The following is a 27,580-nucleotide window of genomic DNA, read 5'->3' on the forward strand; positions in this document are numbered from 1 at the left end:
GCAAACTCCACACAGAAAGGCCCTCGCCGGCCCCGGGGCTCGAACCCAGGACCTTCTTGCTGTGAGGCGACAGCGCTAACCACTACACCACCGTGCCGCCCTGCACAATTGGTGACTGACTAAATACTTTTTTGTCCCACTGTATGTGACTGACAGAGGTTTCTTATTGCCCATGTACGCCCTATTATATTGACTGGTTAAACTATTAATACCCCTCAATGTCTACTCTTGGTTTGATCACCTGGGTTTTGCCTGGGTTTTGCCTATTTCTTGTTAAAAAGGATAAACCAACACGCAGACCAGAGCGCTGACTATGGGAGAAATGCAAGCCATTTTGAAGCTGAGAAAAGAGGGAAATTCACTCAGCCATTGCACAAGCATTGGGCACTATTTATTGTTGCAGCAGATGCTAAAAGGCAATAAAGATTACAGTATAACAGTATTTTGAGCATAAAAAGATTTAATTGCTGTATACCTGTAGCAGAAACAATTTTATTATGTCTTGATATTAGTTGTAGACTTAGGAGTTAATGTTTTTTAAGCTCTGATCATTGGGTTTAAAGCATTATTATACTACCACAATACTACCATCCCTGTCTGAGTAACAAAGAAAAAGACATGCAAAGAGTTGCTGCCCATGTCATTATTTTTGTGGTTAAACAATAAATAAGGATGTGGAAATGTCCACATTCTCACCTGCAGGAACCAGGCTCCAGCATTGAGCAGCTCCAGCTCAGCCCAGGTGAACATAGCTGCTGGAGTGTTTGTTCGGTTGGGAAATACCTTGCGTACATCAGTTGTTCTCCTCAGTGTGCTGTCGTGCATGAGGAAGGGGACACCATCATAGCTGCCAGGAGGAAACATTTGGGATTAATGTGATGCGGTTTGCTGTGAACAGTGTAAAACAGAGCAAAGCAACTACAAAAACAGAATAATGTTGACATCCCAAATGGCTTTACTAATTATGTTCACCACATTTGTGTTACAGAAACTCTGGCCAAAATCCAATATTTGTGCTTTGATTAAATTGGTGCCAACATGCCTACTCGCCTCTTGCAGGAATTTCTACAGTGAGATGCCCCTGTTTGAATACTGGAAAATATCCTCCTGGTAATTCGCCTTGGAGGTAGAAGTCAAGTTGAAAGACTAAAGCTTCTGGGGGTTTTTTTGCTAGCTGATTCACTAGTTTATGCAAGAGGAAAATTCCATAATTGGAAGCCAAAGATTGGAAACTTAGGGCAGGCTGGGAATCTGAATATGACTTGTTTAAATTGGAAAGCATGAATTTCTCTCGTGACAGAACCTGACTCCTCAGATGAGAGGCTTTTAATTTGCTAATAATTGTTTGTGTGCAGTTTGGATTTCCCAATGATTGTATTTCTATATCTGTGACAGACCACTGTATGTTGATGTAATCTTTTTTGTGCATGCAGCAGAGATCACATGGTTCACATGTGACTTTGCTGAGTAACACCATCTCCACCTACTTCCCAGCCATGCTAACAGGAGCACCACTGGGGTTCCTGCAGGCACCATGGGCCGGCCAAGAGGATTAGCTGGCAGATAATGAGCTCATTTGCTCATCATGGAAGGACCGAGGTGGAAAGCATGAATTTCTCTCATGACAGAACCTGACTCCTCAGATGAGAGGCTTTTAATTTGCTAATAATTGTTTGTGTGCAGTTTGCTACCTGCGTCTTATCTCTATTTATAGAGACCACCTGGTTGGCATGACCCTGTGTCCAATGGAAAGAGCTGATGAATGAGCAGCTAATTAAAGGCTCTGACTGGTGGCTTTGACATGTCAGGGATCAGAGAATAGACTGAATGGATGGATGTTGTGCCCTAGTGGGATGGGAGATATAATCAGGTGTAATGAGGAGGTGAAAACAGGAGGTCAGGCTGTTCACTCACATCACATTCACAGTTTGAAATAATGACAGTGATGGATAATGGAGCGAGTGGGAAGGAGTGTGTGTGTGTGTGTGTGTGTGTGTGTGTGTGTGAGAGAGACAGACACAGAGATTGCACTTACCTTATCTCAACAAAACAAGAATGAGAGATAGAATTACAGAAAGACAGGGACAAAGAGACAGAGAACTTGTCCTCAGCTAACAGTGACAGCTTAAAGCATATACACAGAACCATGGCCTCACTTTTGTTTATAAATGCCTTGAGACCTCAAGAATGGCACAGAAATAGTTTCAAGTGTTAACAATAAATCTAATATAGTAATTTTTACGATTAAAGTGATTCATATAGGTAGCGGTCTGAGTGAATGACGTTGACATCCGTAATGTCACAGCAGGACGTCACTATCGGTCTCATTGCCATTTCCGCTATACTAAAACACAGAGCTGACTGCAACTCTGATCCTCCATTTTGAGCTAATTTATCGTCATGCCACGTAGATGTGCCAGCAACATGACAGAAGGTGGATTTATGTTGCATTCATGGCCCAAGAATGTTCAAACTGCAAAGATTTGGACTCATTTTGCGAGAAGTTCATGGGCACATTAGGTGCCTACGAAGTGGTCTCTCCTCTGCACATTTTACTGAAGACTCATACGAGACCTCTGATCTGTTGAGGAGCGTTGGCTATAAGCCTGTATTGAAAGAGGGTGCAGTACGAACACTTAAATAAAACTACAAGAAAAGGAAAGCATTTATTTTATTTATTTTTTACAAGGAAAGCAAGTTGGGTGGAACGGTGGTGTAGTGGTTAGCGCTGTCGCCTCACAGCAAGAAGGTCCGGGTTCGAGCCCCGTGGCTGGCGAGGGCCTTTCTGTGCAGAGTTTGCATGTTCTCCCCGTGTCCACGTGGGTTTCCTCCGGGTGCTCCGGTTTCCCCCACAGTCCAAAGACATGCAGGTTAGGTTAACCGGTGACTCTAAATTGACCGTAGGTGTGAATGTGAGTGTGAATGGTTGTCTGTGTCAGCCCTGTGATGACCTGGCGACTTGTCCAGGTTGTACCCCACCTTTTGCCCGTAGTCAGCTGGGATAGGCTCCAGCTTGCCTGCGACCCTGTCAAACAGGATAAAGCGGCTAGAGATAATGAGATGAGATGAGGAAAGTAAGTTCAGTTGCACCAGTTCTCCCGGAGTGTGAGCCGAGGGTTGTTGGTAAAACCCGGGACAGAACATATCGCTCGGGCAATGACCTCCCTGCGGTTGTTGCTAAAACCGGTGACGTTCCATTCCGTCCTGGGTTTTAGTAATTGCCTAAGCCAAGCAGTAATGGCGGAGTACTCAGTATGGAGAAAATGGAGAATGAGTGGAGCAGCCGTCTGATTTCTTCACTGGATATTGTTGCCATCTCTTTCTTATGTGGAAGAAGCAAATGAATGGAGAACTGAACAAACAACTGAAAGTCAGACTGTTTCAAAACAATCGGCCACGAGATCAGCCTTCAAGAAGCAAGAACACAGATGGGTAAGCTCCGACTCTCATTTGGATATAAAACAACAAAAACATGTTGTTTGCCTGCATTTACATTAATACATGTAACTTTGTATTGTGTGTTTAAGTTACCGGTATAAGATTATTTAATTTGTTTCAGAATGTGATTGTCTCAGTTCATCTGATTATTTAATTAGCCTTTTACGTTTTATCAGTGAAAATGCATACATGTACATGTATGTTGCATAAGTTATAACACCTATCCTGTTTTAATGAGAGTCAACCCACAATCAGTGAAGTCAAATCAGTCTTAGTTGAGCAAGTCGGTAACGGTATTTCTTACTTTCACCATAAATTTTTATTTATATGACTTTGGTCTATAACTGTCAAAAGGCCTCGGCCTTAAAACCGATTCCTGCTGTGAGGTCATGCACTCAGGGCTGGCTGGCTCAGTGGGGCAACTCGAATGCCAACTTTGCGGTCGATTTTAACTCTCAAAAAATATATATATTTTTTTAAATTCCCATTTATGCAGCATACAAGAGCCAAGGGTGGAGATACTATCCACTCAGAAATTTTTTTTTTAAATAAAGGTTCTGCGTATCTCCTTTAAAAACAAAGACGTGAATCTCTATTCACGTCTTTGTCTGTTTTTAAAGGAGATACGCAGAACCTTTATTGTTATTATTTATTTTTTTTGGGCTTTTTTCACCTTTATTGGATAGGACAGTGTAGAGACAGGAAATGAGCTGAAGAGAGAGACGGGGAGGGATCAGGAAATGACCTCGGGTTGGAATCGAATCCGGGTCCTCGGATTTATGGTATGGCGCCTTAGTCGACTGAGCCACGGCACCCCCAGAACCTTTATTTTTAAATAAATTTAATAGTGATGCCACAAAAAGAGAAAGACCAAGAAAAATGGAGAAAGACAAAGAAACAGGTGCAGAGATTGTCCTTACTTAAAGCTAGATGGCCTTTCAATTTCATAAAATCGGTGAAATTTAGTTCCCTCTGAAAGTTGGTCATTGTGTTACATGTTTATTCCTGCAATATCTAAAAAAAAAAAAAAACCTAGGCCATTCTGTGGCTGGGAAGTTATTTAATTTGAGGAGATTCCCTAGCAAATAATATGCATGAAATCGCTCGCTTCGCGCAGTAAAGCAGATAGAGGAAGTCCGTGTACGCAGGTTTACCTTCGACGATGACTTCTTTTGGGTTTTACAGCAGCTGGCATCCACAGTGTTGCATTACTGCCATCTACAGGTTTACCTTCAGCATGCACCTCGGTTACATCATTCTGTCACTAAACGAACAGCTGATCACACCAAGGTGCTCGCTGACTGCCGATATTTATTATTAATTTGATCCTGTGTTTCCTTTCTTTCGTAAAATAACGTCTTTTTTCCTCACTTTCCGTTACTGTAGTCGATCTTTCATGTTTCATTCACACACTTGCGTCCTCCATTTTTCTCTCCTGTTTCAAATTTGTATCCCACACTGCCTTGTACAAACGGGGAAAGCCCACCACGTGATGCATGACATAGTATCTTGAATTGGGTCATGGTGAGGCAGGAAAAAAAAAATAGTGGAGAATTTAGGGCCACGTTGCCCTAAATTCATTAATTGTTCTATTTAAAAAAAAAACTAATAAAATTGGAAGTCTGTGATTCGAATTCAGTAGCTTTTGGTCCACTAAAGAAAAATAACTGGGTGTCAGGGAAAATTCTTCTTATGACCTACATTTGAAAAACCTGAAAGACCTTTAATAAAGACATTAGGAAAAGAGAAAGGGGAATAGAAACAGAGAAAGAACAGTAGAGGAGAGAATGATTATCCTAATTTAATAGTGACATGACAGGGAAAGTGGGTTCATGTAATAGTTACATGAGGTAAACAGAAATGGGGTACATGGAAGACATTAATACCAAGTCCATTTAGTAGTCTCCCTGGGCTTAGGGAAAGACAGACAAACAAACATGAAAAGAGAAAGGGGGGAAGGGGATGAGTGAACTGCAGTAAGAAAGAGACAGAGGTGAGCGACTGCAGATAGAGGTGAGTGACTGAGCCCTCTTAATACTGACTGTGGCTGTGTGACTGGCACACAATGTGTGACTGTTCTCGCAGTAACAGTGACGGAAAAAGAGAGAGAAAGTGGAAGAGAGATCCAGCTCACCTAATTGTGACATCAGTCTCTAGTCCTTCTCCTCCAGTATCCACAGCTTTCTGGAAGGACAGCTGTGTGTTCTCTGGTGCGAGCTGTATGAGCACACAATAGGACAGGATCATTAACAGACTCATTTAAACTTTTTTTTCCTTTCACAGGAACAATGGAAAAAAAATTGAGGATCTTAAATGGTTTGTAGTGAAGTCAAATAAATATCACACAATGGTTTGTGGACTGTGTACTGGTGGTGACTTTACCATGGGAGCTCCCCTGTGCCCGATGAGGATGGGTGCTGGGCCCAGTGTGCCCTCCTCTTTAATGCAGGGGGAATACATACCCAGAGGAACGAGGTACAGGGCAAAGAGAACAGCCAAGTACGAGCCCAGGATGGCCACCTGCCTCACTGCAACACAAAAGCAACAAGATTGAATCGTTTTGAAAAATCCAGGAGTGTACATGCCTGTGTATTCTCAAATGTGTATTATTCTCTCAATGTTGTAGTAGCCTGGCAACTACAACCCCAATTCCAAAAAAGTTGGGATGCTGTGTTAAATGTAAATAAAAAACAGAATGCACTGATTTGGAAATCCTTTTTGACTTGTATTCAATTGAATATGATACAAACACACAATATTTAATGTTGAAACTGATTAACTTTATTGTTTTTTGTAAATATACACTCATTCTGAATTTGATGCCTATAACATGTTCCAAAAACACTGGGACAGGGGCAACAAAAGACTGGGAAAGTTGTGAAATGCTCAAAAACCACCCGTTTGGATCATTCTACAGGTAAACGGATTAATTGGTAATTGGAAAGGCTCAGTCATTCACAAGCAAGAATGGGGCAAGGTTCACTCTGTGAAAATCTGCATGGGAAAATAGTCATAAGGTTTAAAACCACAGTTTCTCAAATGTACAATTACAAGGAATTTAGGGATTTCACTACCAACAATCCATAATATCATCAAGAGATTCAGAGAACACAGAGAAATCTCTGCACGAAAAGGGAAAGGATGAAAACCAGCATTGAACTCATGTGGCCTTCGATCCCTCAGGTGGTACTGCATTAAAAACCAACATGATTGCATAAGGGATATTACTACATGGGCCTGGGAACACTTTGGAAAACCGTGGTCAGTAAACACAGTTTGTTGCTGCATCTTCCATGCAAAGTGAAAGCCATATATCAACAACAACATTCAGAAATGCTACCGAATTGTCCGGGCCTGAGCTCATCTGGCAAAGTGGAAATGTGTGCTGTGGTCTGATGAGTCCATATTTCGAATAGTTTTTGGAAATCATAGACATTGTGTCTTCTGGGCTAATGAGGAAAAAGACCACCTAGATTGTTACCAGCGCAAAGTTCAATAGCCAGCAAAGTTCAATAGCCAATTGTGATAGTATGGAGGTGTGCTAGTGCTCATGACATGGGTAACTTGTGCATAGATGAACACATTGTTAATGCTGAAAGGTACATACAGGTTGTGGAGCATCATACACTGCCATCCAGGCGACATCTTTTTCAGGGATGTCCCTGCTTTTATCAACAAGACAATGCCAAGCCATGTTCTGCATGTGTTACAACAGCGTGACTTCATTGTAAAAGAGTACGGGTGCTAAACTAGCCTGCCTGCCTCCCATTGAAAATGCGTGGTGCATAATGAAGCACAAAATATGACAATGGCCTGTGGAGCAACTGAAAAGTTGTATATCAAGCAAGGATAGGAAAGAATTTCACTTTCAAAACTTCAGCAATTAGTGTCCCCAGTACCTAAACAATACTTTATATACCAACATACCATTAGTATATGGAACACTGCCATAGTAAACGCTTTTATCATACTCACTTACTGTAGTTTAAAAGATTATGACGGATAATGAATCTAAACAGGTAAGAGCTGCTTAGATCTAAACAACATGATTGGAGTAAATTTAACTTGAGTCATAACCAACATTTATAGTATACTTCAAAACCTGTGTTTTAGGTGTGATTTACCCAGCACCTGTTCTTGGGCTTTCTGCAGAACTCACTGTGGTCTCCACTTAAAGCATATTTAATCAGGTGGGGAAAAATGCTCATACCGTACATATAATAGGTGGATCATTGCCCAAGTCAATATAATCCTATTTCTGCAACATAATCCTTTAATAAAGTCTTAGAACTGGCACAAATTTGGTCATTATACAATAAAGAAAAACAAGATGGGAGCAATGTTTATGTCTCTGCTGTATTAGAACAGTTCAGCTGCCTATAAAGCTGCTAACAGTCAAGGCAGTGAATTTCATCACTGTTACGCTGTTGATCATGTTAACTGCATTAAAGTCTTCTGGAATGATTGCAGTGTCCTTGGCTGTAAATAACATGAGAAATATCTTTCTCCAAGTGAAAAGAACTAAATGCATCTTTTAAATTAAAGCTGACTTGATTTCTCGGGGTAGCTGAAGATGTCTGTGTGTCGTGATAGAATAAAGAGAGAGAATGCGTACAGGAGAGGCAGAGAGGGAGGGAGAGAAAGATGTCAGTGTGTTGTATGAACAATAGAGCCAGTGTATCTGGGGATGAGCGTCTGACACGGCTGGTGCGAAAGAGTGCAAGCAGAGCCGTGACCCTTACGCTGGTCATTCCTGCTTTTTCCCTCTCGCTCATTAATCATTGCCTCATCAAGACCCTGATGAGAGCCCCAGACATGACTCAGCCTCACAGTGCTCATGACAACCAGAGACAGAGGGATGAGAGAAAGAGTGAGGGGAATACAAACAAGGAGAGGGAAAAGTAAGAAAGCCACAAAAGCAAGGTTCTGCCTGTGAAGGACAGCTAATGCGTCATACCACAGTGCACTGTATAGCCACATTAAAAAAAAAAAAAAAAAAAAACAGGTAGAAAAAGCTGGAAGGAAGAACTGACGCACTACCTGTAAGTGGATTCATTAAATATTGCATTGAGATATAAAAATATGAATAAAGATCGTGTAATAACTGAGAAAAGGGTTGATATGATCTGTTTAAGGTCTGATTATTCATTCACTCCCAAAGACATTACAGTCTACTTGTATGATTATCTCATATCATCTCTAGCTGCTTTATCCTGTTCTACAGGGTCGCAGGCAAGCTGGAGCCTATCCCAGCTGACTACGGGCGAAAGGCGGGGTACACCCTGGACAAGTTGCCAGGTCATCACAGGGCTGACACACAGACAGACAATCATTCACACTCACACCTACGGTCAATTTAGAGTCACCAGTTAACCTAACCTGCATGTCTTTGGACTATGGGGGAAACCGGAGCACCCAGAGGAAACCCACACGGACACGGGGAGAACATGCAAACTCCACACAGAAAGGCCCTTGCCGGCCACGGGGCTCGAACCCGGACCTTCTTGCTGTGAGGCAACAGCGCTAACCACTACACCACCGTGCCACCCCTGTATGATTATTATATGATGATATTTTTCAGCATGGTGTCAGTAACAGCACTGAAAATCTGAGTTTGGAGCAGCCTCCAAACATGGCCGCTCCGGACTACAACTCCCAAGAGCCACAGCACCCCTCATCTCCAGAATACTAATGAGGGCACCTGTCTTCAATTATTCTTCAATAATTGAAGACAGGTGCCCAATTATTCTACAATAAATTGCAGTAGTTTGTGACTACTTCCCTATATAAGCTCAGCAGTCACAAACACTCCTTGTGAAGTATTGTCCTGTGTCTTTGTACCTGATCATACCAAGCCTTCAGAGTTCCTGACTGGCTTCTAGTGCTTAGACTTTTGTTTACGTTTATTTCCTGACTCCGTTTTCTCATTTGTTGATTGTCCGACCCTTGCGCGTCTAACTAAGACTGCTGATTTGGTTACAGTTTGTGACGCACCCACCTTCCTCTGTGCTTGCATCAGTAAGTACCTGCACCCTTACACATGGAAGTTGATGTCATGATGTAGTTCTAAAACACAACCATTTTTGGAGTCTATTTGGAATCAGTACAATCAAAGATGGAGCTACTAACACAATGGTCACACCTTTCACACATCTGGTCAACACCTCCTTCAGAAACTTATCTAAACTATTATTATTATTATTATTATTATTTATTATTATTCCTCCACCACTGAGTGGTGTTCCACTGAATATTTTCAGGTTGTCTGTCCATCCGTTCAAGATTTTCATTAGCATGATATGTCAAGAACAAGTGGCTGAATGTTTGTTGGCTTTATATGGAATCATCACTGTGCCCAGAATATGAACTGTATAGATTTTGAAATTAACCCAAACATCATCATCATAATAATAATAATAATAATAATACACAACATCCACTCAGCTGATGCTGATTTCCTTTGGAGATGTGTATAAACTTATGTTAATAATCTATATCTACATTATCCATCCATTATCTGTAACTGCTTATCCTGTGCAGGATCGCAGGCAAGCTGAAGCCTATCCCAGCTAACTATGGGCGAGAGGCAGGGTACACCCTGGGCAAGTCACCAGGTCATCACAGGTAGACAACCAACCATTCACACTTGCAGTTAATTTAGAGCCACCAATTAGCCTAACCTGCATGTCTTTGGGCTGTGGGGGAAACCAGAGCACCCAGAGGAAGCCCACGCAGACATGGGGAGAATATGCAAACCCCACACAGAAAGGTCCCTGTTGGCCACTGGGCTCGAACCCAGAACCTTCTTGCTGTGAGGCAACAGTGCTAACCACTACACCACCATACTACGCCATATACATTATTAAATTTGTAAAATATATAACCAATATAAAATTATATACAATATAGTGAGATACATTATGATTAATAATGAATAACATTTTGTAGAACTTTGCACGGGTGGGTGGAGCACAAAAGTACGGCAGGCCAGGACTGAGTTTCCAAAAACTCTTTATTTGCATTTTTCAGTAGCAAACACACTCTCCCAGCCACACACATACACACAAGTTATCTGGTTGGGGAGAGAGCTCTCTTCCTCTGCTCTCTCTCTCCTTATATTGGGCATGGTCGCTGGGAAGACACACAAACACAGGTTAATTGACATCAGGTGTAGTGATTTTGCCACTTACCTTCCCTGACTCTGCCCTCCCGTCACAGACCGATGCTTGACCACGCCCCCACTGCCACACATTTGTATTCTGTTTATAAAAATATTTAAATACCAGAAAAGTGTTTCCAATATCCATCCATCCATTTTCTGCTGCTTATTCGGGTCTGGGTCACAGGGGTAGCAGCCTAAGCGGAGCAGCCTCTCCCCGACCACCTCCACCAGCTCTTCCGAGGGAATACCAAGACGTTCCCAGGCCAGTTGAGAAATGTAACCTCTCCAGCACGTCCTGAGTCTGCACCGTGGTCTCCTCCCGGTGGAGCATGTTCAGAGAACCTCCCCTGGGAGGCATCCAGGGGGCATCCTAACAAGGTGTCCGAACCACCTCAACTGACTCCTTTTGATGTGGAGGAGCAGCGGTTCTACTCTGAGCCTCTCCCAAATGATGAAGCTTCTCACCCTGTCTCCCCCCCTACCCTCACTTGTGAACAAGACCTTGAGATACTTAAACCCCTCCATTTGAGGTAGCAACTCCCCCTGAACCGAAGTAGGCACTCCACCCATTTCCAGCTAAGCACCATGGCCACAGACTTGGAGGTGCTGATCCTCATCCCGGCCGCTTCAAACTCGGCTGCAAACTGTCCTAGCGCATGCTGTAGGTCACAGATTGATGAAGCCAACAGGACCACATCATCCACAAAAAGCAGAGACATGATCCTGATGCCACCAAACTGGACACCCTCCATTAAGGTTATGACTAATTTTAATTTTTAAGCCTGTGGGTTTAAATGATGAACTTTAGCCTAAAACTCACAAAAATAACCTTTTTTTTTTTGTTCATGCATTGAAAAAACCTCCCACACCTTAAGTGATTTACTATTTAAACAACGAAAAATGATGCCCGCAAACCCCACAAAAGCCTCACATTGCTAAAACAGCAAATTAAGTCATAGAATCATCTGTAAACCAAATATATTTTCAAAATGAACCAGTACATTGGCAGAAGTTAGAAATAATATATTATTGAAGATCTGCAGCAAAGGGTTTCAAATGTCTGAATTACTGTCGATAAATTTACTGTTCAGATATTTGTCAGTTTTGCAAGTGGTGTGGATCTGCTCCATCAGCTTTACACCTCGCTCAGCCACTATATTGGAGCGAGGCACAAGCAGTGAAGGTTCCTTTACCCAATGAGTGGTGAAGCATTTCACAGCTTTGGAACACTTAAGTTCTGAGATGGCTGAGAGCAGGTCATCGTAAACATTCTGTGAATAGTGCTGATTAGAAAACCAGACCTGTGCCCATGTGGTTGCAAGGAAATTGCAAATGAGTTTCAAGTTCTCTCCACTTGGAAAGGAGGAAAAAGGCAATTAATGCAAAAATTCCTCTTGAATTCCATCTGGCACTGTGAAGTGAAGGCAGTTTGCACCATTTGATTTGAGGCCATTTTACTTCTTTTTGGTAAAACTTGTATGCTTCACAGAGTTCAAAGAGGAACTTGAAATCATCCCTCCATCCAGGATTCTCGCGCTTGGGCAATGTATTTATCAAAAATGAGGTGATGTTGGGTGCGGGAGGTTTTTGCATGACCCAATAAAAATAACTTCAAAAAAGTATGAGTAAAAGTTCACCAAATGCAACATCAGGAAAGTAGAAATTTTGAAAACACTTTCACAGTCATAACCCTACCCTCCATCCCTTGGCTACGCCTAGAAATTCTGTCCATAAAAAGTTATGAACAGAACTGGTGACAGTTGAGGGCAGCGCTGGTGGAGTCCCACATGCACTGGGAACAAGTCTGACTTACTGCCAGCAATGCAAACCAAACTCCTACTCTGGTCATACAGAGTTCGAATGGCCCGCAGCAGTGGGCCCTGAACCCCATACTCCTGAAGCACCCCACACAGGGCACCATGGTCGTAAGCCTTCTCCAGGTCCACAAAACACATGTAGACCGGTTGGGTCCCATGCACCCTCCAGTACCCTTGCAAGGGTAAAGAGCTGGTCCATTGTTTCACGACCAGGACGAAAACCGCATTGTTCCTCCTGAATCTGAGGTTCAACTATTGACCGGACTCTCCTCTCCAGCACCCCAGCATAGGCTTTCCTGGGGAGGCTGAGAAGTGTGATCCCCCTATAGTTGAACCGCCACCTCAGTCTGCCAATCCAGAGGCACTGTCCCTGACCTCCACGCAATGTTGAAGAGGCGTGTCAGCCAAGACAGCCCAACAACATCCAGCGACTTCAGGAACTTGGGACAAATCTCAGAGCCCGGCCACTGAGGAGGTTTTTAACCACCTCGGCAACCTCAGCCCCTGTGATGGGCAAGTCCTCCCAAGCACCCTCAGGCTCTGCGTTAGAGCTCTGCACTCCCGCAGGACCCGACGCAAAACAGTGCGGTGCGGGACAAATTTTGAAAGCTCATTGCGGGCGCGGGCGGGAGGGGGAGTGCACAATGCGGGAGCAGGTGGGAGAGGTGATAAGCTGCAGTCCTGCTAACTAAAAACGTGTTTAAAATTTATAAATTATTAATTTACTGTATGTCCATCATATAATTTGTGCTGGATATTTTATTTGGCATTAATAAAAACATTTTAAGATGCCTAAATTTGCGGATGTGGTCTAATCTCGCATACGTTTCCAATTCCTTTCCGCTCTTCCATGTTTGAGATCTCTGATCATGGCAGAAGAGCAGAGCTCCTCTAGTGAAGCTCACAATGGGCATCTCTGGAAAGCCTCAGCTGTGCATGCCTCGCTGCGTGCGCCCTCGCACCGTGCGCTAGGTGAAGGATCGGTCAGTGGAGAGCTCAGCTAAGCTCAGCATGTTTAATTCCCCAAGCCAATGACAAGAACTTTCGTGAGAAATAACGCGAACGTCTGCATCATGTGGGATTTGCGGGCGGGAGCGGGACTGAAAAATCATAATTCTTTGCGGGAGCAGGACTGCACAATGCGGGAGTGGGACTGAAAATTCTGTCCCGCGCAGACCTCTACTCTGCGTCCTCCTCAGATGACATGAAGGTGGGATTGAGGAGATCCTCGAAGTATTCCTTCCACCACCGGACGATGTCCCCAGTTGAGGTCAACAGCACTCCATCCCCACCGTAAACAGTCGGGACAGAGCACTGCTTCCCCTTCCTAAGCTGCTGGATGGTTTGCCAGAATCTCTTCGAGGCTGACCGAAAGTCACTTTAATGGCCTCACCAAACTCCTCCCACATCAGAGTTTTGCTTCAGCGACCACCAGAGCTGCGTTCCACTTGGCCCATCAGTATCTGTCAGCTGCCTCTGGAGACCCACAGGCTAACCAAGTCTGATAAGACTCCTTCTTCAGCTTGATGGCTCCCCTCACTGCAGGTGTCCACCATGATAGGCACCAACAACCTTGCAGCCACAGCTCCACACAGCCACCTCATCAATGGAGGTATGGAACATGGTTCACTTGAACTCAATGTCCCCATCCTCCCCCAGTATGCAACTGAAGCTCTGCCAGAGGTGGCAGTTGAAGATCCGACGGACAGGAGCCTCCACCAGACATTTCCAGCATACCCTCACTACACGTTTGGGCCTACCAGGTCTATCCAGCCTCCTCCTCCGCCATCTGATCCAGCTTGCCACCAGGTAGTGATCAGTTGACAGCTCTGCTCCTCTTTTCACCTGAGTGTCCAAGACATACGGTCACAGATCAGATGAAATCGACTACAATCAATCTACGGCCTAGGGTGGTCCTCATGCCACGTGTACTTATGGACACCCATATGCTCAAACATGGTGTTTTGTGGCCAAACCGTGCATGGCACAGAAGTCCAACAACAGAACACCTCTTGGGTTCAGATCAGGCAGGCCGTTCCTACCAATCACACCCCTCCAGGTCTCAGTCATTGCCCACATGAGCATTGAAATCTCCCAGTAAAACAATGGAGTCCCCTTGTGGTGCACTGTCTAGTACCCCACTCAAGGACTCCAAGAAGGCTGGATACTCTGAACTACCATTTAGCGCATCAGCGCAAATGACAGGCAGAGACCGTTCCCCGACCTGAAGGCGCAGGGAAACGACCCTCTCGTTTACTGGGGAGAACTCTGAGGTTAGTGTGCCGAACTGGGGGGCTACCAATAGCCCCACCCCTGCCTGGCACCACTCACCCTTGGCAACTCCACCATGGAACAGAGTCCAACCCCTCTCCAGAAAATTGGTTCCAGAGCCCAAGCTATGTGTTGAGGTCAGCCCAACTATATTTAGTCGGTACCTCTCAACCTCATGCACAAGCTCAGGCTCCTTCCCCACCAGAGAGGTGATATTCCATGTCCCAAAAGCCAGTTTTGTCAGTCGGGGATCAGTATGCCAGGGGCTCTGCCTTTGGCTGCCACCTGAGCCACAATGCACCGGACCCTTACGGCACCTACTGTGGGTGGTGGGTCCACAAGAGAGTGGTTCTGTGTTGCTCATTTGGGCTAGGCCCAGCTGAGCCCCACGGACATAGGCCCAGCCACCAGGTGCTCGCCGACGAGCCCCTCCCCCAGGCCTGGCTCCAGGGTGGGGCCCCAGTATCCCTGGTCCAGGTGAGGGCACTCGGATCCTTGCTGTTTCTCTCATAAGGATCTTCAGAACTGCTCTTTGACCTCTCATCTAGGACCTGTTTGCCTTGGGAGACCCTACCAAGGGTAAATGCCCCCAACAACATAGCTCCTAGAATCAGTGAGGCACTCAAACCCCTCCACAATGTTAATGAATGAATGAACCCTTTATTGTCACTGTTACCAGTGAAATTGACCATCAACCTGTCCTTACAGAGGGGAAACAGGACAGGAAGACAGGGATAAAAGAAAACAAAAAACACAGTAGTAACATGAGGAAAGATGAGGAAAAAAGAACACCCCCCCCACTATGCTCCTATCAGGAGTACAGTGTGGGAGCATTTAAAAACCTCTGCACAAGCACACAATAACACAAGTACACTTTAAAACATGGGACTTGAGGGGGGGGGGGGGGAGGTAGAGGTAACCCAGCGCAAGCAAGCAGCCGTCCGCTCCTGCAGCTATGCAAGCGGCGCCGGTCACGCACCCGCTTGTCACACTGGGGGTGAAAAACGGCGACCGCGGAAAATTGGGAAAGGAATGCGAAGAATGCAAGAGAGTGTCTCCCAGCAGTGACCTTCTGGGGGAAACGCTGCCCCAGCAACGGCCTTGATCGAGGCCGGTGCTGTTCAGGGAGCCGAATGTCAATAAAATAGAGATTGTCTGGTCTTTCGAACAGACGCAGTCTTTACACGTCCACACCACTTGTCCATATCTGTCCATTTCGTCCATTCTGTTCAATTCAATTCCATTTGGTCTCCGAAATACTTATTCCTTGCAAAGCCGAAAGCGTCTCCAAGATGACAACCATGTTGTGGTTCAAGTTCTCCCACAGTCTGAGTGCCGACAGCTTTGCCCACCGCTTCAATCATATCGGGCAGCTTTGTGGGGCTTTGAACAGCTGTCACCGTTGTCTGATTTCCTTGATATCCCAGGACAATGCCTAATCCAATCAGCAAAAGTCTGGTAATCATGGTTCCGAATAGGTAGAGATCTTCAATATCCTCCACAGATGTTCCGGCAGGACAGGTGGGTTCCCCTGAACCCAGAAATTATGTCAATTTCATTAGGAGACCAGTTTATCAAATCCAAGATTTAAAGATGGGGTGTTTCCAATATTTAGTTCTAAATTTCTTAGTAGTCTCAAGAGTTTTTAACTTAAATGGGCAGAGAATTATATAACATGGCAGTTGAAAAAGCAAAAGTCCTGTGTCCTGATTTTGATTCATTTTCAAGATATGAATATTGTTCTATGTTCTTGTGTTTATAATTATGGGCATAGGAGTTTAACAAATTTTACGTAGATATTCTGGTAGAAGTCCGTTCATACATTTGTACACCATCAGACATTTTGTTAAATTTTCATCTTTCAACAACAGGAACCCAATTTAGCTTTCTGAAAAGGACTTCAGAACGTTCATCCCTAATTTTCTGCTTGAGTATCAAACATGCACCTCTTCTGCAAACGATAGAGCCTTTCCAATATAGTCACATCTGCATTCAACCAGACCACATCACAGTACTTGAAGAGAGGTGAAACCAAGGTATTAAAGATCATCTTGGTCTTAGTACCAATGTATTTTCTTAAACGTCCCAATATCCCTACCCTCTTGCTGATTTTCAAGCACATGTAGTAAATGTGATCATTCCAGCTCAAAGAGGGGTCCAAAGTAACTCCTTGGTATTTCATATTTTGTGTGCCCTCCAAATTTGACTGACTGCTTTAAAGACAATAATTCAGTCAATTTTGGACAGCATACCAAGTACGAAATCTAACAGGGTCAAGGGTAATTCTCTGGTGTGGATATAAAGGGAGGCGCACCCAACATGCGCCTCCGTGTCGTCAAAAAAAAAAAATTTTTGTTGCAGATACCGAGACATGCCCGCCATTTTTTTTTTAATTAATTAATAGGGTTTTATAAATAAATATGTGGGATTGAGCTGAAGGCTTTATGGTAGAAATTTATATTTAATAGTAGGTCTGAGCTTAGGTTTTTTGGCTTGTGACACGAAGGCAGTGGGCGAGTCGTGTTGGAGTTTAACAGGGCACAGGAACTTCGTGCATCTACATAACATACTGCATTCCCGGACTGCACTGTAGACTACATGTAGAGGGTGTGCGCCATTCTTTCATGCATTAACACGCATGTTCAAAAGTCAAAATAAGATGCTGCTGCAGGCTTACTACATACATACATACATACATACACGGGTCTGCTGTCCGGCTACTGCTCGTATTCATTCACAGGGTATCCCTGTACTTGCTACTGTGCGCATGTACCGTACATGGTACACATGCCATTTGGGGGTGAACCTCACTTTGATTTTTACGACAGTGGCTGGATAGGTCTGTGAGAGATGTTGATTTTTGCAATGGCTCTGAAGAAAATCTGCTTGAAATCCCCTGAGTCTTGGGAACTAAGACTTATTTATAAGACTTGTTCACATGCAACTCACGTAATCATTGTATAGTTATCTCTATTAGACTCAGGAGCTCAGACTGCAGTTACTGACTTTGTGTTATAGACATGCGACTCTTAGTCTTTGTTTATAGTTATCTTGGTATTAAGCTCTGTCTTAAGTGGCCACTTGCCTCAGTTTACCTGGGTACGGTATATTCACTGTCTTATACAACCCCGATTCCAAAAAAGTTGGGACAAACTACAAATTGTAAATAAAAACAGAATGCAATGATGTGGAAGTTTCAAAATTCCATATTTTATTCAGAATAGAACATAGAGGACATATCAAATGTTTAAACTGAGAAAATGTATCATTTAAAGAGAAAAATTAGCCGATTTTAAATTTCATGACAACAACACATCTCAAAGTTGGGACAAGGCCATGTGAGACATCCCCTTTTCTCTTTACAACAGTCTGTAAACGTCTGGGGACTGAGGAGACAAGTTGCTCAAGTTTAGGGATAGGAATGTTAACCCATTCTTGTCTAATGTAGGATTCTAGTTGCTCAACTGTCTTAGGTCTTTTTTGTCGTATCTTCCGTTTTATGATGCGCCAAATGTTTTCTATGGGTGAAAGATCTGGACTGCAGGCTGGCCAGTTCAGTACCCGGACCCTTCTTCTACGCAGCCATGATGTAATTGATGCAGTATGTGGTTTGGCATTGTCATGTTGGAAAATGCAAGGTCTTCCCTGAAAGAGACATCATCTGGATGGGAGCACATGTTGCTCTAGAACCTGGATATACCTTTCAGCATTGATGGTGTCTTTCCAGATGTGCAAGCTGCCCATGCCACACGCACTAATGCTAGCCGCACACTACGCCGATCCACGCGGTACCGAACCGACCCATTTCAGAGCCAACTCCCGACAGGGCACGCACATATCCCCGACTAACTCACGACTGTTGACGAGTGCAGTCGCGATTGAAACGACACCAAACGAGATTATGCGAACTAAGCATCATAAACATTGCGCTAAATATCACGTGACAACTTAATAGCTTTGTGATTGGCTATTGGATATAGTTACTGTTAAATCCAACACTTGAAGATGCTACAGGCTGAATTACAAATGACAACATGGAATATGTAGTGCACTATCTAGGCTGCATGAGCTATTATTTCCAACCTTAAATAGTGCACTTATATAGGGGAGTTAAAGCGATTTGGAATTCAGCCACACAACTTGAGCAGAGTGGCTTTCCAGCCCACTGTGTCTATGGATAAAGCTTCGGTCTATGGAATTACAGTATATACCTGCATCAGGTGCTACCAACACGTATTTCTCGCGCTAGAAATTGTGTTTAATGATGTCACGTGTTATATGCGAAAGATATGATTGGCTATTGCTAGCGACTCTCGCCGATCAGTCTGGCTCCCAATTAGTTTTTCGAATCGGCTGTGAGATGAGTCGGTACCATCGAAAACTAGTCTTTACGCCTGACTCGCGACTTCAGTTGGCTCGGTACGCTGAAAATCGGCGTAGTGTGCGGCTAGCTTAATGCAACCCCATACCATCAGAGATGCAGGCTTCTGAACTGAGCGCTGATAACAACTTGGGTTGTCCTTCTCCTCTTTAGTCCAAATGAGACGGCGTCCCTGATTTCCATAAAGAACTTCAAATTTTGATTCGTCTGACCACAGAACACTTTTCCACAGACCATTTTAAATGAGCCTTGGCCCAGAGAAGATGTCTGCGCTTCTGGATCATGTTTAGATACGGCTTCTTCTTTGAACTATAGAGTTTTAGCTGGCAACGGCGGATGGCACGGTGAATTGTGTTCACAGATAATGTTCTCTGGAAATATTCCTGAGCCCATTTTGTGATTTCCAATACAGAAGCATGCCTGTATGTGATGCAGTGCCGTCTAAGGGCCCGAAGATCACGGGCACCCAGTATGTTTTTCTGGCCTTGACCCTTACGAACAGAGATTCTTCCAGATTCTCTGAATCTTGATGATATTATGCACTGTAGATGATGATATGTTCAAACTCTTTGCAATTTTACACTGTCAAACTCCTTTCTGATATTGCTCCACTATTTGTCGGCACAGAATTAGGGGGGATTGGTGATCCTCTTCCCATCTTTACTTCTGAGAGCCGCTGCCACTCCAAGATGCTCTTTTTATACCCAGTCACGTTAATGACCTATTGCCAATTGACCTAATGAGTTGCAATTTGGTCCTCCAGCTGTTCCTTTTTTGTACCTTTAACTTTTCCAGCCTCTTATTTCCCCTGTCCCAACTTTTTTGAGATGTGTTGTCATGAAATTTCAAATGAGCCAATATTTGGCATGAAATTTCAAAATGTCTCACTTTCGACATTTGATATATTGTCCATGTTCTATTGGGAATACAATATCAGTTTTTGAGATTTGTAAGTTACTGCATTCCGTTTTTATTTACAATTTGTACTTTATCCCAACTTTTTTGGAATCGGGGTTGTATGTACATTGAATGTCCTGAGCAGGAGCTCAGATTGCAGTTGATAAAATAGTAATAATTTATTGATGTAAGGTGTTTTGTGGTTAGTGTACCACACTGTAGTGTGTAATGTGGTAATGCATTATATGACAATGCAACTTTCATAAATATTACCATATATCAGTTATTATGTTCTACGCATATACATACAACTCTATATCATTTTCAGTGACTAATAACATGGTTTTAAAAATTCCTACTTTTAAAACATTTTTGATATGGTAATTTAAGAGATTTAAATTTACAACATGTGTCTGACAACTCAAAATGCATGTCCAGGCATTTAAAAACTGCAGAGCTTCCGGGATCTTCTGGTAGCCCCTGGACCCCCAGCCTTACTGGGTTGATGCCACCCCTTCCCATTTTCCTGGATCCGCCCGATTCTGGTATACAAATTAGTAACAAGAAAGACTAGACTTGTTGGTGGCAAGAGCTTCCCTGTTGACACCACTGGCATTGAGTTTGTCGTCTTCTTCTATAACTGTTTAGTTCAGATGTTTTGTAAAGTCTATAAAAATGCACCTCTAGCTGCAGATTAACAAAACCAGCTACCAGAACTCTCTAAAGACACGGAGACTGTAAAATCAGAAGCTTTAAATTGGTAAACCACAATTAGCGAAGTTAGCAATACTCACCTCTCTTATTCATTCGAAAGAAGTGTAAGGCTATTGGCCAGGACAGGAGAGCCATGAGCGAGACTCCACCCACGTGCAGAAAAGGTGCTGTGACCTGTGGACAATTTCGATAATAAACAGCAATAGCACTAAATGGATGGTCAAAAAAAAAAAAATTATACTAGTAGAATTGCTATTTTTAAACTGCTGTGTATTTCAAATGCCATTCAAAAATAATGACAGATTAAGACTGAGCAACCTGAAAGGACAGGAGGAGGGTGTGCCACTCTTTGCTCCACAGATCCGAGAGCACAGCTGTGGCACTGACAGAGAATGTCAAGGTCACCAGAATACCAATCTGCACAGCAGAAAACAAGAGCTCAACACTGATCTCAAACAATTCAGGTCTTAAGATTTAACACTGAAGCTGATTTATTATTTTAACATGTGTTGAGGGAAATTGTTTACTTTGTGGCTCCAGTGCAGATAAAGTCTCTGTCCCTCAGAGAGAAGACACACCGCTAAGACCTATGTAAATGAGTAAAGTTAATTAAATTAAATACAACAACAACAAAAAAAACCCACCATATTTCATACACTGTAACCCCACTATAATAAACTCTTTTTTCCTACAAACTTACGCATATAACAAACTAAGTTTGTGTCTCCCGCCTTTAATAACAATGAGGTTGGAGTCTTCAAAAAAAAAAACAGTTTCACTTCCACATTAATTACAGTACTATGCACCTGTTCCAAGTTAGAGTACAATCACAGCACATGCTTATAAGAACTCTCTAAACACACAGACTTGGCAAAGTATATGCACTGTACCTAGTGTCTCACATTACCAAGTCTTGTATCTGTGTATTGCCTTTCTGGTTTTGATTTGTGTATCTGGATGCTATCTTTCATTTGTGCCTCATGTGATCATCGCCCATTTCACATCCCTGCCTTTGTCTTATGTTTTGAACTGTTTGCCTGCCTGTTTGTAAATAAACACTCTTCTTGCAATTATAGCTGTCATTCGCCTGCTTACATGACACACTGAGCCATATGTTCCTCTTCCCACCAGAGACAAACAATTAAGTAATCAAGTCCGCAAGCAAGTTAACAATACAATACGTGTTAATGCCATAAAACAAAGGCTTAACTAGCCCAGCTTAGGTGTCGATCACTAACAATTATCAAGAACGATGATCAAAGGACTGATAAAAAGGACAAAATGACTACTAATACAGTTAAACTTAACCCCTAGTGAAAGCGTACCGGCAGTGTTTTATACCCCCCACCCAGCCCTGCAGCGTGACAAATGACATCATCGGTGATTTGCAACACCTGAATTAACTGAATAGTGAAGGTTTAGAAAACATAGTAAATCAGTGTGTAGACATTGACAATGATACACCAGTAACCTCTGTCATTTCCATAACAGACTAAGAAATCATTGCCTCCATTTGTGATTCTTTAACTCAGTCAATGAATTGTGATAGTGCCTCGGAAGAAATTTGTGATGAGGAGAATATAACTAAAATTTTGCATACAACATGTTTGGTGTGACAAATGGGTCCATTTCAGTATTACAAACTTTCTGGTATAACAAACTATTTGGATGTCCCCCAAGGAGTTCGTTATAGCAGGGTATCTAGTACTGCAGTTCTACACTCTCACCAGCAGGAGGGCGATGTAGGTAAAAAGCACCGCAGCCACCACCAGCAGCACCACTGACCAGGGAAACCAGAAGCCCATATTCCCAAAGTTAAACCTGAAGGCAGAGGAAATCCTGAAGTTCATTTAGAGCAGATTGGATCACAATACTTAAAGCCCCTGCTGAATTTTCACAATTAGCTTCTTACTGTCAGCTAAAACTTTCAGTTTGCCTACTGAAAGCTTTTTCATGCTCACTTAGCCTCTTTGTATCTGCTGTAGAGTCAAGCTGGAAAGTCTGCACACCCTTTTCACCTTCTCCACATTTTATTACGTTACAGACTTATTCTACAATAAGAGTTTATTTTTTGCCTCAAACATCTACACACAATCGCCAATAATTATGAAGTGAAAACAGGTTTTTAGAAAACATGCTATTTTATTTTACTGACACAAATAGGTTATTTAGGGGTTACATATCTGTACACACCCTTAGCCTAATACTTGGTTGATGCACCTGTCGCAGCAATTACAGCTTCAAGGCATTTTGGGAAAGAAGCTACGAGCTTGGCACACTTGTTTCTGGACATTTTTGCCCATTCCTCTTGGCATATCCTTGCAAATGCATCTAATTAAAACTTTGAGCACTTTATTTTACTCAAGTAATGTACATGTAGGAATAAAGAGTAATTCTACTCTGCTTGTGTTTAATGAAATAATCATGACCTACCCCAGTAGTAATATGTTAAGCAAGCTGTATTGTTTTTTTTTTAAATGATACATCATGAACCAGTATACATTAACCAGTATATTTACTTATAACATTCATATTATTTATTCGAGCACATACACAGTTTCTGACAAAGGGACAGTGGAGTGCACACAAACCACAAAGTGCACTCTACCCTTGCCTTATTTTGCAGCTGTCTGCAAGAGCCATGCTGCTAAAAATACATCTCATCTCATTATCTCTAGCCGCTTTATCCTTCTACAGGGTTGCAGGCAAGCTGGAGCCTATCCCAACTGACTACGGGCGAAAGGCGGGGTACACCCTGGACAAGTCACCAGGTCATCACAGGGCTGACACATAGACACACAACCATTCATACCTATGGTCAATTTAGAGTCACCAGTTAACCTAACCTACATGTCTTTGGACTGTGGGGGAAACCGGAGCACCCGGAGGAAACCCACGCAGACACGGAGAGAACATGCAAACTCCACACAGAAAGGCCCTCGCCGGCCACGGGGCTCGAACCCAGGATCTTCTTGCTGTGAGGCGACAGCGCTAACCACTACACCACCGTGCCGCCCGCTAAAAATACATGTGTATAAAATACAGCAACATACCACACAATGTTCATGAGTCGCAATTTGTGTGGGGAAAAAAAAAAAAAAAAAAAGGTCTCAAAAAAGCAAAGCGCAAAGCATAACCAGAACCTGAAGGCAGCTTTAGAAACAGGAGAGACAGGAATCATGAAAATACTGTTATCGACATCCACAGCATGTGATAAGATTGCCTCTAAGAGGTACAACACTATTCCCCAGTCCAATTCTGCTCCGTCTATAAAAAAGAAATGGGAGAAGGAAGGTAATTTTAAAATCTCTGAGGAGGGTTGGAGAAGAATTTGTCAAGTACAATGTAAATCAACTAGTTCAATTACATGGCGATAATTCTGTTGGAAAAATGCAGTAAGATTTTTCATTACACCACTGCAAAAACGACATCAAAGGAAGCTGCGGAGCATGTTGGAAACTGTGTAAATGACACCAACCACTTCCAAATTTTTTGGAAGTGCCAGAATATTGTGCCTTATTGGCAGGAAATATAAACATATTAATAATATATTTTGCATAAACATTCCTTTTAGTTGTGTTTTTGTATACTTCAGGGACATACCATTTGAAGGGTAGAACATTCAAGATAGGAAACTGATACAAATTCTTCTGGCTGCAAGTAAAAAAAAAGCTGTTACAAGGAAATGGCTTAAGCCAGAGCTGCCCACCATGGATGATTTGGATAGAAACATTACACAAAATTTATATTATGGAAAGTCTGTCATTTTCTCTCAAGATCCAAAAAGAAAAATTTTATCGGCTCTGGACTAGATGGACTGAGTATAATGTCAGAGTTCAGTTGATTTTTCAGAATTGCTAAGTGAGACTATTAGGTAACCTGTTTCTCTCTCTCCCCCGTTTCCCCTTTCACCCCTTTTTTTTAATTGCATAACAGCTCACTTTTTTCTTTCTCCCCCACCCCAACCTGTAATATCAAAAGTGAAAGCTTTCCATGTTCAGTTGTAAATAATTAAACCTGTTAGAAAAGAAATGAAAAATTACAGTGAAATGGCTATCAAACATGCTGCACAGTATTTGTGTTGGATGTAAACGAGTTAAATGCCTTGCAGTAATGTTGATGTTATGTAAAATGACCACTGTGGGATTTGTGCTTTTCCAAATTAAAATAAAATTTGAAAGAGAAAAAAAAAGGGAGAAAAAGCAAGCAACCACAAGTCTACCGCCCTTGTTGGCTGGCTGCAATATAATGTGTAACCCCGCCCATCCCCATATGTTTCAATGACAAAAAACAGTCTGTTTTTGTGTCACTTTGCCTGTCTAAACTGTCTTTACATTTACAGTGTCTAATTTGAATATCTGCACTTTTTTTAATTTCCCCCAGAAATTAGAATGAATCATTATTGTCAGAAGGTGCAGTGGTTAGCACTGTTGCCTCACAGCAAGAAGGTTCTGGGTTTGAACCTCACGGCTGATGGGGGCCTTTCTGTGTGGAGTTTGCATGTTCTCCCCGTGTCTGCGTGGGTTTCCTCTGGGTGCTCTGGTTTCCCCCACAGATCAAAGACATGCAGATTAGGTAAAAATACCCAGCCACTGGGGTTGCACAAGCCCATGCCTACGTAGTGCCGGTCCCAAGCCCAGATAGATTGGGGAGGGTTACATCAGGAAGGGCATCTGGTGTAAAAACCTATGCCAAATCAAATTATATGGATCATGAAGATCTGCTAAGGTAACCCCTAATGGGAGTAGCCGAAAGATGATCGTAAGAAGGCATGGAGACACTGATTAAATGGAACGAAGAGATTGATTGTGTATATTTGTTAGTATAGAAACAATACTGCATTACAAACAGCCTGTTACAGTGTTGTGGTGTTTTTGGCAGCCATTTTTGATTGTTTTAGTCTTATGGACGAAATGCTTATTAGTTTTAGTCACATTTTATTCAATTCCATCCTTGATAGTTTTGGTCTAGTTTTAGTTGACGAAAACAAAGGGTTTAGTCCATTCATTTTAGTTGAAAAAAATTACTTTAAAACATTAAATTAGGCCAATACAGAGATAGGAAATTGTAATCGAGGTTGACAGGTTGTGCATAACATACTCTCAAACAGGGATGAGAATGGGACATTTAAAAAAAAAAAAAAACCTCTGAAATGTCTGCCAAGGGCAGACATAACGCACGCAAAGCGTGCATGGGGGGGGGATTTCAAAGGGGGGGTGCGCCTTTTATATATATAATGTTTTCAAATTCAATGATGGTTTAAAATGTTTATAAACTTTAAGATAAATATATATCGTGAGCGATAATGGAGGTAACCGTGACGATATATTAGATTCCTCCTGATTCTATCTTTGACAATTTAAGTAAAACGTACCTTTGTGCTTTTTTGTTTTGATGTGCTCCTGGATGTTTCTAGCTCCTCTGTTTCCATAATTGATCATATCTGAGCACAGAATACACAGAACCTTTCCCGGCACGTCCACTTTTCGGATATGTTCCATCAGGCATGTCGTCACAGTTTGTGTCCCTATCTGCACGGTAACGCTACTATCGAGCCATGCCCATCGGAAACAGTTCTTTATCCCGTTTGATTTATCGATTTCCCTGGCAGAGCCCCGGTAGGGGCCCAGGGGGCGGGAGCTAATGATTTTTGGCAATTTTTTTTTTTTACCCCAAAACCATTAATTTTATCAGCAAAAAGTTGCAATTTATTTGGAAATAAATTCCCCTTCTTGGTGGACTACCAGGTGAAAATGATTAATATTGGACAAGAGACTTGTTTTTAATCAATTCACATTTGATGATTTTTAAAAAAAATCAATGCACCTTTTAATATAAACGAGCTCTACAGTATTATATTTCTGCATTTTTGCTATTCATGTCTTTGAATACTCTAATCCTTTAAAATGAAGTGCAAACCAGAAAAAAGTGCTATCATATAATTCTCTTAAGCTTTCTTCTGATGTTATCATGGTAGCAGGAGGTCTTGCATATTAAGCAGGCAACATTCAACATCACTTATCACTTCCTTTTCAACTGCTGTGTGTACTAACTAGGTTTTATCTGGACAGGATGTTGTGTAATGTAATACATATACCATATGGTCAATCTGAAGATCAAGATGGTGATTTTGAATTAAAGAACAGGCATGTACAATGGGCATTACATATTGGAATTTTTTTTAAAATCAAAAACTAAGTTCATCTCGGCCTAAAAAATTTGGGCAGATGCTCCCGCGCGGCACATACCAGCAATTCCCCCCGTCCCCCTATGAAATGAGCAATAAGTGGGAGAGTTATACACGGTATCATACCTAAAATTTTATCAGAAATATAGATATGATACTATGATTCTCCCCAACATGCTACATTAGATAAGCTAACCCCATTTATAAAAGATACACACTTGTATATGACGTGTATTTGATACATGTGATATATATGATGTATATTCATACATTGTTACTTTACGGAAATCTTCAATAAGTTTGGTCTTTTCATGCCAGCCTGTTGTAGACCTAAATATAATCAGTGTTGGGCACGTTACTTTCAAAAAGTAATTAGTTATAGTTACTAGTTGCTTTTCCCAAAAAGTAACTGAGTTAGTAACGGAGTTACTTTGTCATGAAAGTAACTAATTACCAGGGAAAGTAATTATTACGTTACATTTTGTTCCCCCTCAAAAAAAATCAAATTCAATTAGTGTAATCATAATAAAAGTAAATGTTAAATGTGTTTAATGACTGAAATGGACACTTAACAGAACCAATTAGTAATGTTATCTACACTATATTAATATTTTTGTGGGACAATGTGAGATAAGACATCTATCAAATGTAATATATTTTTGTAGTTATTAAAATTGTTACTAATTACTGGCCACTGACAAGGACAAACGCTT

General features: G+C 42.3%; 1 protein-coding gene across 4 annotated transcripts in view; it reads right to left on the bottom strand.

Moving 5' to 3' along the window:
* The window catches only part of gdpd4a (glycerophosphodiester phosphodiesterase domain containing 4a), a 97,705-nt gene that overhangs the window by 49,929 nt on the left and 20,196 nt on the right, over window positions 1–27,580 (bottom strand). For all 4 annotated transcript variants that reach the window (XM_060923463.1, XM_060923462.1, XM_060923464.1 and 1 more), the window contains 7 exons: window positions 22,408–22,501; window positions 21,208–21,267; window positions 20,999–21,097; window positions 20,761–20,854; window positions 5,821–5,966; window positions 5,573–5,655; window positions 697–847 (listed from right to left, as the gene is read on the bottom strand). In XM_060923463.1, coding sequence (XP_060779446.1) covers window positions 697–847; window positions 5,573–5,655; window positions 5,821–5,966; window positions 20,761–20,854; window positions 20,999–21,097; window positions 21,208–21,267; window positions 22,408–22,501 — 727 coding nt within the window. The remainder of the gene's footprint in view (window positions 1–696; window positions 848–5,572; window positions 5,656–5,820; window positions 5,967–20,760; window positions 20,855–20,998; window positions 21,098–21,207; window positions 21,268–22,407; window positions 22,502–27,580) is intronic.

Source organism: Neoarius graeffei, chromosome 6 (genome assembly GCF_027579695.1).
Source record: "Neoarius graeffei isolate fNeoGra1 chromosome 6, fNeoGra1.pri, whole genome shotgun sequence".
NCBI lineage: Eukaryota > Metazoa > Chordata > Actinopteri > Siluriformes > Ariidae > Neoarius > Neoarius graeffei.